Below are 20229 nucleotides of genomic sequence, written 5' to 3' on the forward strand. Positions count from 1 at the left end.
GTCCCCAAGAGGCCTGTATGCTTCTAAAAGCTAGTGGTGTCAGAGTTTAGAAATGATTATCTGTTAACAACTGTTGTATGAGCGGTTCCGTGAGTAAAACCTTAGTCAAGCACTCCTGTTGTGATTCTACAGGAAAGGTGAAAAGCTGTGAATGATTGAAAGTGGGTAATTTGTCTACATGTGTTTGTGGTTAACCGATGTTCCAGCGACAGGGCTTGGTTTGAAGGTATACCATATAGTCCATTCACTGAAACTCTCCTGCATTACTGACATACCAAAGTGACCACATAGCTCGTCGGCTTCAGAAGAAGCAATTTTAAACTGCGTTCAGAGATGCTGGATGGTATACCGAAATACATACATGTACTTTGTTGCAGATAGCATCTTCAGCACTGGCGGTTGTGTATGGACTGGATTTGTAGCATTGTTTGTGTAGTATATTTATACCACACACATACGTATATGAGGGAAGTTCAGCCAGCCGATTTATACTAAACGAAAGAAAAATGAAATAAATAAAAATAAAAAAAATAAAAATAAATATGTAGCTTAACGATGACTGATTATTCTTACTCTGTGGTAAATGGAAAAAACCTTGGTATCAGTTTTCAGTTTTCTCAAGTGTGAGATAGTTTTAAGACAATCGCGCAGAAAGGATCACGAGGTGAAATTTTTAGTGATAAATTGATGATACTTGGACCACAGTAAGTAGACCTCAAAAACGGAATATGTGAGACATATTGCCGTTCGTGTAGATGCTTAAATAATACTATGTTACACAAAGATAAACATTCGTCAACCTTCTTTTCGACTCGGGTGACTGCGTTGGCCTGCTCGGTAAATCTTTCCAGAATCAAGACCGTTTTCTGCTTTTCATAATGCGTCTTGATAACCTTTCTATTACGAATACCTGATGTTCAGACAACCTTATCATATATTTTGCAATGCTAAATAACAGGACTAAATTGATGTACATAAAGCATTAGTCCGAGTTATCCCCTAAAATGCCCGTTACACTGTGTCGACAATTGTTATTGACGTGTTCAGCTTTGGATTGGATGTCATGCCTAGAGAATATCTGCTGTCTCTTTGCATAGCATGAACTTCTGTTGATAGTTTCTCCCCTTACATGCTACCAGCTTTGTTTACTATATCGACGGCTTCGATGGCCTAGTGGTAAGAGCATCTGCCTCGAAGTCGGAAGACCTGGGATGAAACCAAGGTCAGGTCATACCAAAAACTTTAAAAATGGTTCTTAGGGCTGTCTCACATGGTGCTCAGCATTGAGAGGTTTAGAGCAAGGAATAATGCGTCAGTGGCGTTTAGGCCGCAAGACTCATCCTGCCTCAAGAATACAGAATATTTACACATACATAGAATGACTCCTCGACGTCATACATGTATGACTGAAAAATTTGTAAAGAAAAAAAGGACGACGTAAATACCATAAATACATGGATACTATATACAATTTATATATTATTTCATTAGGAAATGGTATTTTAAGTTGTTTAAGTCTTGCAGATGTCGATTTGGAACTCCCACTGATAGTTTACCAGCCTCCAACCTCGATAGTATGGACTCGGTGCGGCCTCTGTAAACAAATAGTATCTGAATGTAGCAACGGAGATTTGAATGAACAAAATGTAAAACGTCTGATTATATGTAGGCATTTTCGATATGTATGACGTAAAAGCATTTTTCTTTAAGTGAGGAGAAGGGTAGAGGACAGGAGTAACGATGATTCTAGAAATTACTTGGATGGAAAATTTAAAACTTCTGATTATATTTGGCAAAATTATTGACATTTTCAATATGTATGACGTACAAGCAATTTTCTTTTCACTAAGGAGGAAGGTAGGCGAGTGAACATTTTTTTCTTTAGGAATGTAGCAATGCCTTAAATTTCAAAATTGTGCTCTATCTACACGCTTCTCTTCACATCATTTAAATAAATGTAATTAGTGGAATGGGTTTTGCTCTGAGCGCAGTGACAGGAGTAACGATGATTCTAGAAATTACTTGGAAGGATGAGGGTGACATTCGTGCCATTGCTATCAGATTTATTGCGGACATTTAACCACCTAAGCTACAGTTCTGTGGTGTTTATGATATGTATGGGAAGCAAGAAGTTGGCAGGATAAACTCAAACCTAAATATGTTTGACAAGATGTTGGAGATGGTGTTCAGTGATGGTATCTCGTGCAAAGTGTTAGACTTGCTGCTGGTTACTTTTTTATCTCTCAAAAGTTCTAACTGCGGCCATTCGCGATAAAGGCGTTTATTTTTGAGCGTGGTAGCTTCTTGGATTAGAAGGAAGATTCGCTTTTTCGTCCTCGAATTCCACCTGTTGGCTACGGAAGTGTTGTTCTTATACTTCTCTGGGTTATTTTCAGTTTATTTTGGCACTGTCAGTGTTGAAATATTTGCAAAAACTGTTTCGCTTTATCGTACATAGCTGGGATGTCTGGACGCATTTAGCTGCGTCTGTCTTATTTCAGTGAGCAGTCCGCCGTGGGGGAGCTAGTCACGTGATCTCACACCTCCCTCGCAATCAACACAAGACGGAGATTTTCCCAGTACTTATGATGTAGATAACAAACTACAAGATGGTTGCTGTATCCTGTTAACAGGAAACCAATTAGCAAGAATGTTCTCACCAAGATGACAACAAAATAATTTATACGTTTATTTGTCAGATAATTCTAAATTTTCCCGCATCATATATACCCGCGCCTGTTTAGGTAAGCGCCAGGACACATAAATACCAAAGTGCAAAAGATGTTTTTTTTATGTGAATCATCTCATGTCTTTTCGAAGAACATACTGTAAATCCGCTAATGATGTCCTATACGACTAATTACCAGAGACATTCCGTAGATATGGTGTTGATATTTTATCTAATTAATTGCGAGACATATTCTTTAAATTCAGTGTTGCTGTTCTGTAGGACAAAATGAGGAGAGATTCTCTAAATCCTATGTTTTTGTCTTCTCTGACGAACTGCGATACACATTCGACGGGAATATCTGCCCTCGGAAAAATAAAGCGTTTTAAAAAATAAAGCTGGAAAGGCTTAATGACTTTAGTGTGACATTCAGTCTATAAAACATTATTATTTGAACTCACATAGAACGACTATACTTATATGAGTGAGTGCTTGAGGTTTAACGTCGTGCTCCACGAAGGAATCCTTAGGGTGTATGTAATGTACCTCCTTGTTGCAGGACGGATTTCCACCGCTCTTTTATCTAGTGCTGCTTCACTGAGACGACTTACCGAAGGTAAGTAAGCCGCCCAGCCCGAGCCATTATACTGATACGGGTCAACCAGTCGTTGCACAATCCACTTCATGCTGAACGCAAAGCGAGGAAGTTCCTCTTTTAAAGTCTTAGGTCTGACTCGACCTAGGATTGATCCTGGATCTACCGCTCCCCCAACTGTGCTATCCGGGTCGGTCTACTATACTTACATACAGAACATCTGAATGACGCTGGAAGAGAAAATTCAATTTGCCGTTAAGTATACGTATTATAGATGTACAGCATAGAGAGTAATCTATGCGTCGAAACAGACATTCATTAGCCAGCCGTCAACCACTAAGGACGTTCAATAATTGTAAGGTCAGTTCCCAAACCGAGTTTTAACACAAACTGCAAAAGAACTAAGGAAGTATATTACGTACGAAAATAGCACGGAATCATACAAAGAGAAGCGGTCAACAGTTTTCAATGATGTAGGATAGACGCAAGGTATCTTCTAACCAACTGAGTGAAATCAGTGCTCAAAACGTGTACCATTCTGGAATATAAGTTGTCAATAATAAAGTATGTATCTCAGTTGCGCTTTGATTGCAACTGTCCACATATCCAAAGTGGCGATCTAATTCAACACGATAAATATAAAGCCTCTAGTCCCGTGTTAAGCGGAATTAGACACACTCATGAAGCATAACGCCAGAGATTCTGAACGCTGTCCGTATTTACTTAGAAGAGAGTTATTCTCATTGTAAAACTTAAGAAACTTGGAGGGAAAAAGCGTTTGATGGTATAACATTGACACACTAGTTTTTTTCAGTAATAACTTATGACGTTGACATAAACCATTACACGTCACACAGGATCTAACAAATGCTACAAAACGAGATATGTTCACGCCATATGCAGAACCCTTCGATATATTGCTGTCCAAGAAAGGATAATTTACAATGTCACAATTGAGGAAAGCGTTTTGGTCTTTGTACAAAGATAGGTCTAGATAAGATGAACCACCTGGAGAGCCTGCGGTTTCCTTTAAATCCGGCGAAGGTGGGTAAATATCTTTCACAGCCTTTGCTATATACGGATTGTTTAAAGATAGCAGATCATCAATATACCGTTTAATGAACGAGAAAGATCGGCCCAGGTGAGGATTACTCCTTAATAGTTTTTTCATGCAGTCGTATTCGTAGGAGAACAATTATAGGGCAACGAAAAGGCGTGGGTTTATGTGTGTGTGTGTGTGTGTGGGGGGGGGGGGGGGGGGGGTGGAGCACAATTGGTACCCATTGGAATACCTATACACTGTTGGTATATGCTGTCCCTGAATTTCACATAGATGTTATTAATGAGAAACTCAAACAACTCGATGAACAACGAAACATCCCATGAATGATAATCCTTGTATGTAGTGGAACTGAAAAAGGCTTTGTTGCCTTTGAAGTACTTTTTCCAAAATGACTGTACGTCTTACATACAAGTTTCGTACTACAACTTCTCGATCCCGCAACAAAGCGCGCTTTGCATGGAGATTAAGACATTTTTGGAATCCAATGAACCCTAACTGGGGTAAACTGACCAGAGGCCGTATCCCACTGGCTAAGCGTGACCCATTTGTTACTAGTCGTCGCCACTACTTTGACTTTGCCCCCTTTGATGTCGTATTTTATATTCTCTCTAACTAATTTCGAGAAATTGGCCGTATATCGGATATGGTGGTCTGTCAAAGTCATGTGTTACTATTTATACATTTACATGAACCTTTAGAATAAAAGGATAACTGTGTTAAACTGACAAGAGGCCGTATTCCGTCGGTTACATGTGATCATCTGTCAGCTAACACACTGTCGACACTACTCTGGTTTTGCTCACTGTGATGTACTGCTTGATATTCTCCCCAACTACTTACAAAAAATTGTACGTAAATACGATAGTTATATTCTGTCTGACTAATTTGAGAACTTTGATGTTATTTGAATTATTACCAGACATAGTCTGTAAATGTGATATTGATGTTTAAGCTAATTAATTGGCAGACATAATCTGTAATCCGATATTACCGCTCTGTCTGATTAATTACAAGACATACTTCGTAAATCCGAAACTGATATTCTGTCTAATTAATTACAAAACATGTTCCGTTAACCCGGAATTTATGGTCTGTCAGACTAATTATAAGACATTTTCCGTGAATCCCATTTTGAATGGTGTTCTGTCTGAGTAATCACAAGGTGTATTACGTATATCCGATACTGATGTTCTTTCTGACTAGTTACGAGACATAGCAATAATCCAGGAATTACATAGCATATATGCTGTGGTAGGTTTAATCATTTAAAATGAACGACTGCTTCTCTCTCACATTATCTCTCTCCTTATCTTATGCAATTATTATTGTCTCTATGGCAACTGTTGCTAATGGGCCTCGTGATGGTAAACTTTTTCTCGTTTCCATGTGATTTGCGCATGTCAACTTGAATTCACGGTTGTAGATTTTACTTAAAAGAAAAGAGTTATGTTATCATATACATGTATAGTTGTCTCTGGGTCCTATTTCATGATTTAATCGACGGTAAAATCCATATATGCAAGATTTATCTCAATATATTATCTTTATACGAAAGCTGTCTCACATCGCACTATTTGTGGTATAATCTTAACTGGACAGCTGACGCTGAAGACTTGTACATAGAGACTAGTCCAGTGATGTCTCATAAATTGCAATTAACATCACTGCATTTTTTTCTGAAGTCTGCTTAACCCATGGTGCGAGGGTGAGTGTGTAAGTTGCTACAATTCATGCGTTTACGTGAGGGTCAGAATGAAAGCCTGACTCAGGTAAAGTGACTGAGGTAAAAGTAAGAGACCGTACTTCACAGGTTACTTGTGGCCATTGCTGATTATCACACTGTCGTCGATGTTCTGGTTTTTACTTTCTATGCTGTACGTCTTTAATTGGGATATAAGATACATAATTCTGAACAACAACAACTTTAGGTGCCGCCATCATCGGGCTCATCTTTAGTCTTGAGCCCAATTGATCAATGCGGTCGTTGTGAGTTCAAGTCCAACTCATGCTGGCTTTCTCTCCGGCCGTACTGGAAAGGCCGGCCAGCAATCTGCAGATGATCTTGGGTTTCCCCCGGGCTCTGCCCGGTTTCCACCCACCATAATGCTGGCCGCCGTTGTATAAGTGAAATATTCTTGAGTACGGCGTAAAATACCAATCAGATAAATAAGTAAACAAATACATTTTTGTTCCTATAAACATGTACATGTATTAGGTGGATGTCTCTACTGACCACTATACTCGCCCAACCGTTTAGAGAGGGCACACAAATAATAATCATGAAGGCAAATGCAAAGTAAACGAGACGGGTTTTGAAAACCTAGATGTGCTTAGGTCACGTGATACATGTCCTCAACGCTGGGCTCAGACGTTAACTACGGGTATTGTCACACTGGGAAGAAGTTGTTGGATATGATCGGAGTCCCCCTCATATATATTGACCTATCACTGTGGGCTGTCAGTCACGTTATTTGTTCACAAAATAACTTTTTTGGCTAATCTGATCTGAAAATGCATCTCAACGTACAGCGTTAGGCATTCAAAGCCCTATAGCAACTTCACAGAGATTAACCATCAAAGGCGAAGGCACAATTAAAAAAGGCTATGGCATGCAAGATGCATAAAAAAGGCACCCAGAATTCCATGCACGGTCTTGCGTTTGATATTTTTGATCTTGATGATGGTTAGTGCTAAATTTCTCATGGTCTAAAGTTCATGGTTCATGATTTAACTGTCCATTTGAGTTTTTCCACAAAACATTGGCTCTCGAGAATTCACTGTATAGATTTGACCATCGTCGTATATATTAAAATTTCTTTGGTATACAGGTAAAAAAAAAACCACGATCGTGTGGATTACCCCTTTCCATGATCTCTTTGTTAACATGCAACTTGTAATGTTTGCCCTACATGTGTATAACAGGCATTCTCATCACAGTAAAGGGTGTACAATATATACAATCCGCGTAGTGCTGAGGGTAAGCGGTTTACCCTACATATTCGGGTCTGTACACAAAGAAGTGTCGATCATATAAGTAGGCCATTTAGATATAAAGATAAACTATATGTATGAACTTGAAGTCTGAAGAGGGATGTACTGTGTGGTTAACCCAAGGTTACCATCTTTTTAGCAATCAAGGTGGTGAGTTCGAATCTACCCTCTGTCCTTTTTGATTTAGGTCTATATTTTTTGAAGATTGTTATATATGTGTGTAAAATCCTGTCCGATTTCACATACCCATATACCCGGTTACTATAGCAAATATATAATGGAATTGTTGACAACTTATCGCTGAGTCCAGATTTTGAATGTATAAACTGTGCCTTTACTTTGGGAAGACTCATTAATTCAGATAATTTCTTCGGCAGGTACATAAATATAAGCGTCAAGTCCGACATTCCTATACCATTCGTAGTCCGTAAAGGGCGTTCCAAGTCGATAATCGCAAGACCCATTTCCACAACAACGTTTAACACTAACTCCCGAAGACAAAGGTATGTAAGAAATTATACAAATAAGAAATAAAGCCGGTAACACACAAGAGAGAAGCGGTCATCAGTTTTCAATGATGCCGGGCAGAAAATGAATATTCCAGGCATGAATTCCATATCAGTTCAAAGCCTAAATAAACGTTAAAATCCAAGACGACTGTCTAGAAGAGGTTGTTTAACAAGCAGCATTGAGATCGGCTATTTGTAAAGTCTCAGAAATTTGTGGTAAGCCATCAGTTGCAAACTACCATTCCAAAGAATGCATGGTATAGAAGCCTGTTAAGCCATTAAGGCCATCATAGTGTCATAGTACAATCTTCCCTTGGCAAGAACCGAGGGCACGATGATGCGCAGCGTAGCGCGAAGGGGTGGCACGATAACACGAGGGATGATACACGATTTCTATCGAACTTTCAGTTCGCAAATTCGCCTCAATCTTTAACTGCTTCGTTTTTTCGTGTGATTTTCTGGCTTAAATATTCTGTAATAAGGATTTAGGGCTTGGATGGTATGAACCTACTTTCCTACATCACAAGTGATTGATTACGTCGCGGTAAAGTTTGTGCTAATTAAAAATCTACTTCATCTTCGAGTCGGATGTAAAGCTTTCACTCAATAAATATTCCATGTATATATATCTCTTGTATTTGTTTATTTCTTTTCGGGCTATTTTCGAACAATATATAGCCTCATAAGTGAGTTGAGGTATCTCTCAGAAATGACTGAACCTGTTCTACATTAACAGAGTTTGACACAAATACACATCCACTTGTCATGAAGAATGCTATAGGCCTGCAGAACATATCTACTAACAAGAAGGCAAAAACTTATAACCTGTTGGCAGACGGTGGTTCCCTGCGGTTTATGGAAACATCGAAATACCACCTTGTGTAAGGAGTGAGTTGGTCACATATGAACATGTACCAATATGAAAAGTGCATAAAAGTAATAATTAGCCAAAACTGAAGGATCCTACGAAACATCTTGGCTCCTTGCATCAGTAGTTTAAAAGCTGTAATAAAAGTGCAACTAAAATGTCTGTTAAACGTTTTAACTAGAGTGACATTGTAAAGGATAGTGTTACGGTATTGAAAACAGCAACAGAAAACAGACTCAGTGACTCAATATTACAATGTAAACAATGCTTTATATATAAAATGAGACGTACAGTTTTACAGACAGTTCAACAACAACAACAACACACACATCAGTATTACCGATCTTTACAAGTTTCCAGTTCACCTTTGCATCCCAAGGAATGTATTCCAGGAAATCCAACGTAAAGACCATGGGATAAACACACAATTCACACAAGTCACAAATTGTCCTAGACAGGTACTTCGCCAGGTTAGCGAACACGAACACAGGTTACACAGAACTGGAACAGTCAAGCCTTTGAATGACGTCACACCCGCAGAGCACAACACAGGGTAAATACAGACATGGAGGTATAATCCACTTTTAGAACAGTCAGCTCCCGCAGAAACTCACAAACGAGCCGTTCAGAGACGTAGAGTAATGTCACCTTGTGGCAGAACGAACGTCCTTTGCAAAACCGAAAACTTCAGTTTAGAGTCCTTGACGACCTTGTCGGTCAGGTGAGGTCAGCGTGTTAAACAAATTACACAGTCCACACTGTATAATCATAATAAAGATCCGAACACCAATAAACGTGACTTCCGCAGAAATTCACATAAACCAGACATCAGTACTACTGTGGTACACAAACGGTGCCGGCATAAAAAACTGTCCTCCCAAATGAAACTGGCATCACCAGCTCATATAAACATAATGGACTCTACACGAGAGCGTCGCACACTCTCCTGGCTCCCAGTGGATGCAGCAAAAATACCTCCCCTCTGCACAGAAAACACGGCTTATATACGTGCCAGGTGGATTCAACTATTCTTAGACACAGAATTAACAGCCAATGAACAGCCAGTTAAATAAACAGAGCATTGAACAAGGTGCTTTCGGCCAGGTCCGCACTGTACATATATAACAGGGCCTGTTATGCTTATAACATACAACACAAAGGTCCGCAGACTAACAGTACATGAAGACGTTAAACAGTCATACATAACAATAGGCAAGCAAATATGTCACAAAAGCTGTCTAGATGTCAAATCTTGTAACGACATTTGTTTTGATAGTGACAACGGTTGCAGTTATCTGTCGTAGAGAAATCCTCAATGTCCCTAATAGTGGAGTTGCATGCAAAGATAGTTGGCAAGTCACACGGCAACAGCGGTATTTTTTTTTACCTTTAGAAATAAAAGAGCGAACTTGTCAACTGCTTTTGTTTACATTTACTATATCATAGGCGTCGGAAAAAAACCTTTCACAAAATGATATCGAGAGACGACAAACGAGGGAGAAAATTGAGAAATAGAGAGTTTTTATGGGATACAGAAGAAAAAGTGTGTCATTTGTCTCTCCGTAACATAAAGCTACCGATGACAGGTAAATTAATTTCAATAAAAGCAAAGATTGTCACACTATGCAGCTTAGGGCAAAATCAGTGCGATGTACAAATATCTCGCCAGTTTGGAAGCTCTCATTTTACACAGGATCTTGGTTTGAAACATTTTACAAATTTTAAACAGATATTACCGTGGATGACGTTAAAGTGTGCGTACGTTATAATTAGCTGCTTCATCTCTACGATCTAATTTTTGTATGGTAATACTAGATCCCACTGGTGCTGTCAACATTATATAATACCGTAAATAACGTCCGAATATAAACAGGTCCATAGGGTTGTCCCCATTGTGAATCAACCTATATAGGCCAATCCCAGAGGAAACGTTGCCGAAAGTTCACACTTTTGTGAAATACGCCAGTTCATCGAGAGCTACAGAGTAGTTTCGGTGCCACTGTCCGCCGTCAAGTTCGCCCCCTCTTAAATTGTCCTTCCATCTTCCGTCTGGGAGGTAAATGTCTCTGTTGCGGGCATTGCGCTCTAAAATTGGAGCCACTATTAAATCGTCACCCAACAGAAATTCTGTGTCAATTGTTTGGGCGTCTTCATCGTTAGGAGCTATCCACCACAACGGTCGAATGATTGGGGCCCCCGTCTCATTGAACTTCCGGGCCAAGTGGATAATTTTCGGGGAATATTCTTCATGAAGTTTGATGTATCGACGCGATATGTTAATAACTTCGTCATCATAATTCCAAGGCACAATAGAAAATTGCATGCTTGGTAGAAAGGCGTTCAGCTCTAGCCACCGAATGAAGAGTTCTTTTTCAGGGTATGCACGTCCTTCTAGACTGCCATTATAAGCGTTTCCTCCAATCATATCGGGCAAAACAAAAGGATATCCCAATAAACCGAATGTGAATGTCACGGGAATGAGAGTCTTTAGGCCGTTGTCATAATCCCAGTTAGAGTCTCTGTCGAGCATCCGCACGAATATAGGCAGGTGTTGAGATCTGCTTCCAACCCTGACTTCCTGATGTCGGACTTCCGTATCGGCCTGATACGCCAGCTCCGCCCAAAGAGTAGTGTAGTCGTCGGGGTTACGGTACGTCTGGTTTGTCTTGTAAGCCGCCGGAAGCCACGGTACTTCGCCTGCATCGAACTTAAATGAGCTTATGTTATATTTGTCTCTCAGCATCTTCAAGTCGTTCAAATACCATTGAAAAGCGGTTGGGTTTGTAACATCCAAAATACCGGAAGCGTTTCCACGCCACCATGATACTAAAGCTGGAATTTTGCCTCTTGGTTCCGTGACAAAATATCTCTCGACGGATCCGGTAGCAAACGCCATCGAGTCAATGTTTGCGAAAGGGTGAACCCAAATTGTTGTCCTGAAACCCATATCCGTGAGGTTTTTTACCATGCCAGCCGGATCTGGAAACTTAGCTCTGTTGAAGTCCATGTCACCGTAATGTACTGTCCAGTCATCATCGATTTCGATCTGAGAATGTGGAAAGTTATTAGATAAAATGTCGTTGGCAAATTCCATGACGGTTGACTGATTAATGTCTTTTTTATACTGAGCCCATGTTGACCAGATTGGACTTGTAAAAAGCCGTTCATCAGGTATTTTGTCGGGCCGTTTAAAGTACTTGTTTGACATGTACTCGTGTATTATTTTTACGTTTCTCGCCCTGCATACCGTATAGTTAAGATGCGGTAAACTGTTGTCGAAGTTGTTGTATGGTGGGGCGTACTTTGACGCCAGGCAAAGTTCGTTGTCTCCTGTGTTATTAATGCTTACGTACAGGGGAACTTCTTTATCGATATATATACCAAAACCATTCGTGTTGAAAAAATAACGTTCCATGACGCCTCCTATGTCACGAGCGTAAGAATCGCCGGCAACATATGGTGATTCAGCTCTACTCCACAATTCTAGTGGCCAGTACTGATACCAGTCCTCAGCACCGCCGTACCAATGCGCCTTAGCCATCTGAACACAGTCCCGGAGAGTTTGAGACACGCACCTCGTGGCTTGCCAGCTGACCTCATAACATTGCACGTCATTGACGTCACGTCGTTTTATGGTCAACTTGGCGCGGTCAGTCCATTCTCTACACAAGCTACTGTCGTCATCAGACTCACACTTCTCAGCTTTCGATCCTAAGGTTTGGCCAATCCCGGCCAGAAGCAAACCGCGACCATCGTTGCCCTTGAACTGCAGGAAGTAGTCCGAGTCTTCCTTGACCAGGTCTAGCCCTGGCAGTGACCCTCCCTGGGCTGAGACAACGCTGGTGGTGGGGTCAGTTGAGTTTCTCAGCCCCGTCTGGTAGATAATGACACCAATTAAACCGCCCACAATACATATGCCCACGATTACCAGACCCGCCGTCGCTCTGCCGCTCAGCTTTGCCATAACGTCAGCAATGGGGTCACCACACGACCCTGGAAACAGAACTAATGAAAACAGTAGATTAACGTATTGATACCAGGGCCCGGTTGCTCAAAAGTGTATAAGCTAATACCCGTATTATTTCATATTACATATTTACAATTTAAACAAAACCCAGCAATCAGTATAGTTGTACAGAGACCAATGAACAGCAGCAGCAGATTTAGTTCATATATTTAATATACTATCAGACAATTATGAGCAGGGTACAAAACTGAAGACTCAAAATTGAGTTAAATTTGGTGCTAAGTCTTAAGACAGGTTTGAACAACTTGGCATAGCTATGGTTTATTAAACTGTTAATTATTGAGTAGATAGTTTAGATTTGGGGCTGTGGTTGATTGTATGATGGTTTGGCTGCTTAGATTAGATTGATTGATTTATTTGAGAGTTCCTTCCCATTGGGTTTATGAATGACTGAGATTATACCGTTAACAACGATGATGATTTTGTTGTAAATAACTTAATTATTCTGAGGAATGTTGCCATATTTATTATTGCCGTAACATGAAAGGGTATGGGTTGGGGATGGGTGTTTAGGATAGGAAACAACTCAAAGCCAGACGGAAATAAATTTAGGACGGATTAGGGAGCCTAATGGTTAGAACATGTGCCTTAAGTCGTGAGACTGGGGATCAAACCAGGGTTGGGTTATACCAAAAAATGATACTTATTGTACTCGATCAAGTAGGTAGTTATTTTAGTTCATTTTATTGACCAGTCATGTAATAAAACAGTGCCTGTTTTAGTCGGTTAGTGCGGTAGACGTTAAATAATATGCTAAACCATACGCGACTGGCAGCAACTAAAATGACCATTTCCGCCCTAATTTGGAACGAGAGAGGTGTTAATAGCTCCTGTATTCTCAGACACCCGGCGAATTCACGGTAATTTAGATTTTACGGCGCATGCAGTAATGGAGAACATATATTGCATATCTACAATTGACAGCTTCACAACAGATTTAATATTAGGATTTTTTGACGACTCATCATCCACATATCACATATATACACATCAATCAAAGCCTTGTACTATTCAATGAGCTGAGTGAACAGGCCATGTTTTCAATTTACAACGTGTTTTCATTCCTTAAGCAAATACATCACGCACATGGTGTGCTACTTTCCTTGTGCCCGCGGCTATGTGCCCAACTGTTTTTGCTTTTCAACTGTCTTCAACGCAACAGTTTTAAAAGACCATATTAAACACATTCAATGTTCCTGGTTCAAAATTCTAAAAGGCAGAAATATATTAACCCAATTTGGTAGTCATCAAATGATGTAGGTTGTCGACAGACACCTGATAAATTATTCCAGCACAAATGTGTATACATTAGGTATAATAAGGTAGTATGAGCTTTATGGTATCATGACCAGTAGTTATACGGGACATAAGCCCTTTGACATACTATCACTACTTCTCCCTCACGAACCAAAGTGCCAGTTTCTTACCGACGATTCAGTGACTGTCACCAAAACAAGATTTCTTCATGGCTCTACCTGTGACACTATAATACACTTGCAGATTTATTAAAATTACCTCATATTAAGCTGGCAATGAGGTGGCAGTCTTAATGTGTTTCGCATGTGATTACATTTTTTAAACTAAATGCCAGAATGATGCCGGAGAGACATTTTTCTGATGATCGTCACAGCTGACCAGTATTTATATGCAATACTACACGGTCATGTTTTAAGCACTTTTTTAGATAACCAGCCTGACATTATTTTAGTCTCGCAGAATGATGCATTTGGAACCAGAAAGAGAGAGTCGCGGATGTATCCTATGTTTATACTAAGACTTCTTACAACATTTTTCAGTAAACAGGCCGGATTGGTTGAAAACTTTCAAGAACAAATGCTTGATTCTATACACATCTACCAAAAACATTTGCACATAGTGTTGGAATACACATCTGGCTACTGGCTTGCCAAGCATCCCAACAAAATTTGTTTTGTCTATGCCCTGCGATGTTTAACGTTTTAAGACGCCTGTTAAGTTTATGTCTAGAAGAAATCAGAATGTCTAAAGAAAACCGTCATCCTTCCTCATTTGTACCTGACTTAAAGCCCCAGTCAAATTAACGAGATCTCGGGGCCTCACTGGCCAGAGCCGGTTAAACCAACGCTTTATCGAACAGGTTATCCATGCATGTAATGTCCAATCCCATTAATGTAACGCATTAGTTTTGCAACAAGTCCTGCTCTTCAGACGGCTTAATCTCAAAACTGTTAACTACACAGCACAAGGCTACAGTCCTAAAGTTATTTGTGCTACTCGGCCATGACTCCCCTAAGAATAATTATAACAGAAAATATAATGCAGCAATCAATTCATGTTTGATAAGGAAAGTTTATTACAAATGCCAACTGTGGGTTCCCCCCGCGCTCTGCCCAATTTTCTCACACCATAGTTTTGACCAACGTCATATAAGTGAAATATTCTTGAGTATGGAGTAAAATTGTAATAATAAAAATGAAATAAATAAAAACAAGTGTCAACGGATTACCGGTGTTCCAGAGCATGTACATTACACACATGCAATGCTGGCTAACCAGTAGCCGGGGTGTGATTTGGCTATGGGCGGTCACGATACGAGATTTACATCATCAGCTCCGTTTTTTGTATAGCTTACATGATCAGTGAAAATTTTCGGCTTACCTGCGAAACCTATAAGACGGTCCCTCCGACTGTGGTCTTTTCTGTATGAAATGAGCCATAAACGTGCAGATATCAGGCCGCGTCCGCTGAATTATAAAGAGTATTGAGACCCGCTCTGACACACTTACGAGCCAGTAATACAAACAACAGCATTCACAACTGTTGACAATAACACACGTCTACAGAGCATGCATATCTTAGGTCAGTTTTTAGCACGCTTTCAGTTATGGCTTTCAAGCAGTAGCAGAGACACCAGTTTAGGACGCGCCTTCTGAAATAGCTCTCCCACGAGGCCGATCTATCTTAAGACTAGAGGCGGACTAAACCGTAACAAAAATCGGGAAAACCCCTGTTGTTGTCGTGTATAGTCCTACTGCTGTCCTGTTTAATCGGGGGGTTGTCTTGGTTGGTGGGGAATGAAAGAGGACCTAGGTACGAGCAAATCAGGACTGCAGTAGGACTACAGGAAGATACTCCCACGACTCGTTCCGGACTAGCCCGACCTTTCTACGACCGGACCGAGTGAAGGAAGAGTGCAGTAGAATAGAGGCACGACCTGTACGACCGCTCCACCAGTAGTAGGACTTCTCAATGATATTAAACATTAGTTATGTGATCATTTTTATTCAGAATGTCTACTGTTAACATGTTGACAGAATCAGATGAGGAAGAGAGGATGATGCCCCAGGTATTTTAGAACTTGCCACGCGAAACTTCCCCTTCCTTCATAGAGGCATTTTTAAGACTGAATGATAAATTCACTTCATTCCCTTTTTAATTTATTTATTTGATTGGTGTTTTACGCCGTACTCAAGAATATTTCATTTATAAGATGGCGGCCAGCATTGTGGTGGGAGAAAACCGGGCAAGGCCCGGGGGAAACCCACGAAAATCCGCAGGTTGCTGGAAGACCTTCCCATGTACGACCGGAGAGAAAGCCAGCATGAGCTGGACTTGAACTCATAGCAACCGCCTTGGTGAGAGGCTTCTGGGTCATTACGCTGCGCTAGCGCGCTAACCAACTGAGCCACGGAGGCCCCCTCCCCTTTTAAATGCAAATGTCTGATCATGTGATTATGAGATTCTACGATAGACACGCGAGTATTGTACGACAGCAGTAGGACATGACGACGACAACAATACGACTAATCCAAGAGTGTTCAACGAGTATACAGGAGTGTATACGACTTTACTACGACAATGTCACGACTGTTCTTGGTCTAACACAAGCTTCCCCCGATCGACAAACGATTTAGACAATACGACTGTACTACGACAACAGTAACACTGCAGCACGACTTGTACGACAGAGTCCCGAATACAACGACTGCTCTACGTCTACACCACGATATATTTTCGCACGTGTACTAAAAATTTGCAACATGTTAAAAAAAAACCGACGTACCAGGACTGGGCCAGATCAACACGACAAGTCACGACAACTCCACGACCTTTCGCCGACAACGCCCGAGTCTCCTCGACATTTTACGAATTTAACACGTGGCGCACTCGGCACTAAAAATCGGCCGAACTCGGCTCCGTGTGAGAGCCCCTTAATGCACTTTACCCGTCCCGATGGCTCCGTTGGTAGAGCCCTACCTCCGTAGGGTAGATCCAGGGTCAATTCTGGGTCGGGTCACGCCTTAGATCTTAAAAGAAGGAAAGCTTCCTCGCTTGGCGGTCAGCATTAAGGGGATTGTGCAACGACTGGTTGACCCGTATTAGTATAATGACTGGGGTGGGACGGCTAACTTGCCTTAGGTAGTGAAGCAGCACTAGATAAAAGAGCGGCTGAAAAATTGTTAAGTATGACCTTAAACCCGAAGCACTCACTCACTCGCTCTAATACACGTAGTTTTAAATATTTTTTTCGAGGAGAAAAGGGTGTTAATAATTATTTGACTAATAGGTATTTGACTTACTTATTTATTCCATTGGTGTTTATACACTACTTAGGGATATTTCACTTATACAACGGCGGCCAGCATTATGGAGGGAGGAAATGCTGGACATGTGGGACCATCTTTCCGTAGATATTGTCTTTGTATAATAATGTTCTAATTAAGGATGTAATACATGACTAATAAATTTATTTGAAGGTAAATTGTCTGTTTTCATCCATTCACATGCATTTAATCAGAATTATGATAATATAAATAAGATCAAAATCCTGAATGATCACGTTTGATAGCTGAACAGACCAAATTCTAGTGCAAATATATTTATTAAACATGTGCTACATCATCATATAAAACATTATTGGTATCATTCAATATCACTGTCCATGCCTTAGACACAACGGCAAAGTTTCTACGAAAATATATCATCTTTCACGGAGAGAAAGTGCAATTTCCTTACACTTAGGATTAATATAAGGTCACCCGATATATTATAAGCATCTTGTCCTGTGTACTTGAGTAGTGTGACAGAGGATTAAATTTGTCCTCAGATTGATAATATTTCAAAAGATCAATGAACTGTATTAGTTACGGTTTTCTTTTGTGTTGTCTGTAAACAATGAAGAAATAAATAAAGATGTTGGTACTCGTTATTTGATCATATCACTAGTGGATTAATTTGGAAAAATACACCGGAAAATGTAGTTATATGTAGTTATTATAAGGTGTATGCGGTACGATTTTCTTAAGTGTTGTATGTAAAGATGTAAATAAAGATATTGGTACGAGCTAATACATAAATAGCAACCGTTGCAAAACGTAGCTTGGGTTCAGATATATCGCGGTTGTCTCATTTTCACAACCACAAAAACTGAACCTGAACCGATAGCCAATAGACCACCACACGTTGTTCCCTTCCACGTGGAACTGCTGCGTTCCACATGTCAACGCTGTTTATCAGAAAAACAGGGTTGCATGAAACCTTAATTAAACGGGGGAACAATTAAAAACTGCTAACAGGTTTTCTGGCACCATGGAAATGCCGTATAGTGGAATAGTCTCGATTGTGAAATTCATACTTTGGGCGATTAGTTTGTGAAGATGCAGAGTGCTGTCCACTCAAACCTAGCAACGTAGTCAAGTGACGCAAAATTGGCAGTTCGCGAAGTTCAGATGGTGTCCGACTGAAAGCGCTGGTTACATTTCTGTTGACTCGGAAAGTGTAGACTGTATATTAATTATTCAGAATTACTTGCAATCCTGATGCCGGGAACCAGGTTTGCAAGAACAGAGACGTGTAAGTGTGGAAGCTAAAGAGCGAAAATTGAAATAATTCTTAGCCAACATTATACCTTTTTCTTCTTCCCTCTTGCCAAAAAGTCACCATATTTTTACGTTTAAGTTTGCCCTGAGGACTGGAATACTGTATGTTCAAGAACTCTGGATGACTTCACTGTAAATCGCCCACGAAGATACTGCAAACGAACCGATAGCGGATTTGAGTCCAGTGGGCAGTGTATTACTTGTGAGTACCCACACACGGGATATAATGTGACATCACAATGTGTGACAGAACACAGCAGGTATTCCAAACCGGCTATTGCTGGATGGATTACAGCTTTACAAACCTTAATATTGTGATTTAAGTATTCTTAGTAAGTTGAGTATAGCGACAAAAAAACCCAAACAAGAACAACAAAAAAAGAACAAACAATCAAAAGCAACACACCAATAGTACGCTTCCTGCTTTAACTTTGTATCTGATCCTTCGCCGTTAAAGTGGTGCAGACAGCAACGCTTTATGACGATTTGGAATGCGGAAATAAGATGTTTACCTGTAAAAATATTTCCCAGCCATAAACTTTATCCTTTTTAAAGTCCCATTGATATAAATAGTTTTCAGCTGTCTAGTTAGCACTGTGATTTAATGAAATCCTATCATAGCTTGTGTTATACTTAATGCACGTTTTTCCTTCAGCCCCCATGGACATTTCTGGCAATGGATGCTGTGAGTTCGGCCGTTAAATTGGAAAATCAAAAACCTCATATCGGTTCAACATGATCGACAAATGGCCTTTCCAACTTTCCTTTTTTCAGCGTCACACCATGTAATAAAGTTATTCATACAACAAAGACTAATGTTTTTCGATTTTAATTAATCGGCACTACTGACACCTTCGCTAAAACATAATGAATTATTATGTGAGTGATGTCTTGATAAATGGCGCATATAATAATAATTGATTGATTGCTTGACTGATATGCTGATTGATAGGTTCATTGATTTTTTAACTGCTCCACTGTTTTATTGATTGACGTATTCATGGAGGACAATGGTATACAATCTGAAAGGAGATAAATCTCTATCTTACTATTATCCATTTGGAAGGCCTGATCATGGTCTACGAATGTTAAAGCCTACGAATGACGAACGCTTACATTTACATCAGAGGTATGTATCGTGCTTAACTGAACGTGAAATATTTGAGGACCGTCTGATACATAACAGACGCGATGCTGATGATTATGGTGATATTGTTTAATTGGAGTATTCAAGAACTCTTCACTTATACGACGATGACCAGCATTTTGATCTGAGCTCAGAGGAAATCCACGACCCTTCTACGTACGACTGGAACTCAAAGCAGTTGTACTGGTGAGAGGTTCTTGTGACATTGTGCTGCGCTATTACACTAAGCACCAGAACACGGAGGTCTCGATGTTGAATCTGTAGCAGAGTTTTGTCAATGTCTGAGCCCACAGATAGTGTGTGATCGTATACCGTTTTAACACAGCGATCTCTGGGGTTTTTTGACTTACCTTTTAAATAATTTTAGACACTACCAATTGCGTTAATATTTTATCAAAAATTTCCATAAAAACTCAGACTTAAGGGTACCAACAAATTTTTGGAGGCCCATGACCGAGTTTATAATTAGATGAAAGGACCCACTATGGCGGGTACCAAGGTGT

At 40.1% G+C, this 20229-nt stretch overlaps 1 protein-coding gene across 1 annotated transcript; it reads right to left on the minus strand.

Annotated features, from left to right (window-relative positions):
- Window positions 1–9908: 9908 nt before the first annotated feature.
- On the minus strand, window positions 9909–15378 carry LOC135475421 (myogenesis-regulating glycosidase-like). Its single transcript, XM_064755309.1, has 2 exons — window positions 15359–15378; window positions 9909–12699 (listed from the first exon to the last, which is right to left on the minus strand). Exon 2 carries the CDS (start codon window positions 12656–12658, stop codon window positions 10637–10639), a length of 2022 nt encoding a protein of 673 aa, XP_064611379.1. The 5' UTR covers window positions 12659–12699; window positions 15359–15378; the 3' UTR covers window positions 9909–10636.
- Between the last annotated feature and the right edge of the window lie 4851 nt (window positions 15379–20229).

Source organism: Liolophura sinensis, chromosome 9 (assembly GCF_032854445.1).
Source record: "Liolophura sinensis isolate JHLJ2023 chromosome 9, CUHK_Ljap_v2, whole genome shotgun sequence".
NCBI classification, from domain to species: domain Eukaryota; kingdom Metazoa; phylum Mollusca; class Polyplacophora; order Chitonida; family Chitonidae; genus Liolophura; species Liolophura sinensis.

Excerpts from the sequence above, each read along its gene's own strand:
- LOC135475421 (XM_064755309.1), bottom strand. The coding sequence starts at position 12,658 with ATGGCAAAGCTGAGCGGCAGAGCGACGGCGGGTCTGGTAATCGTGGGC.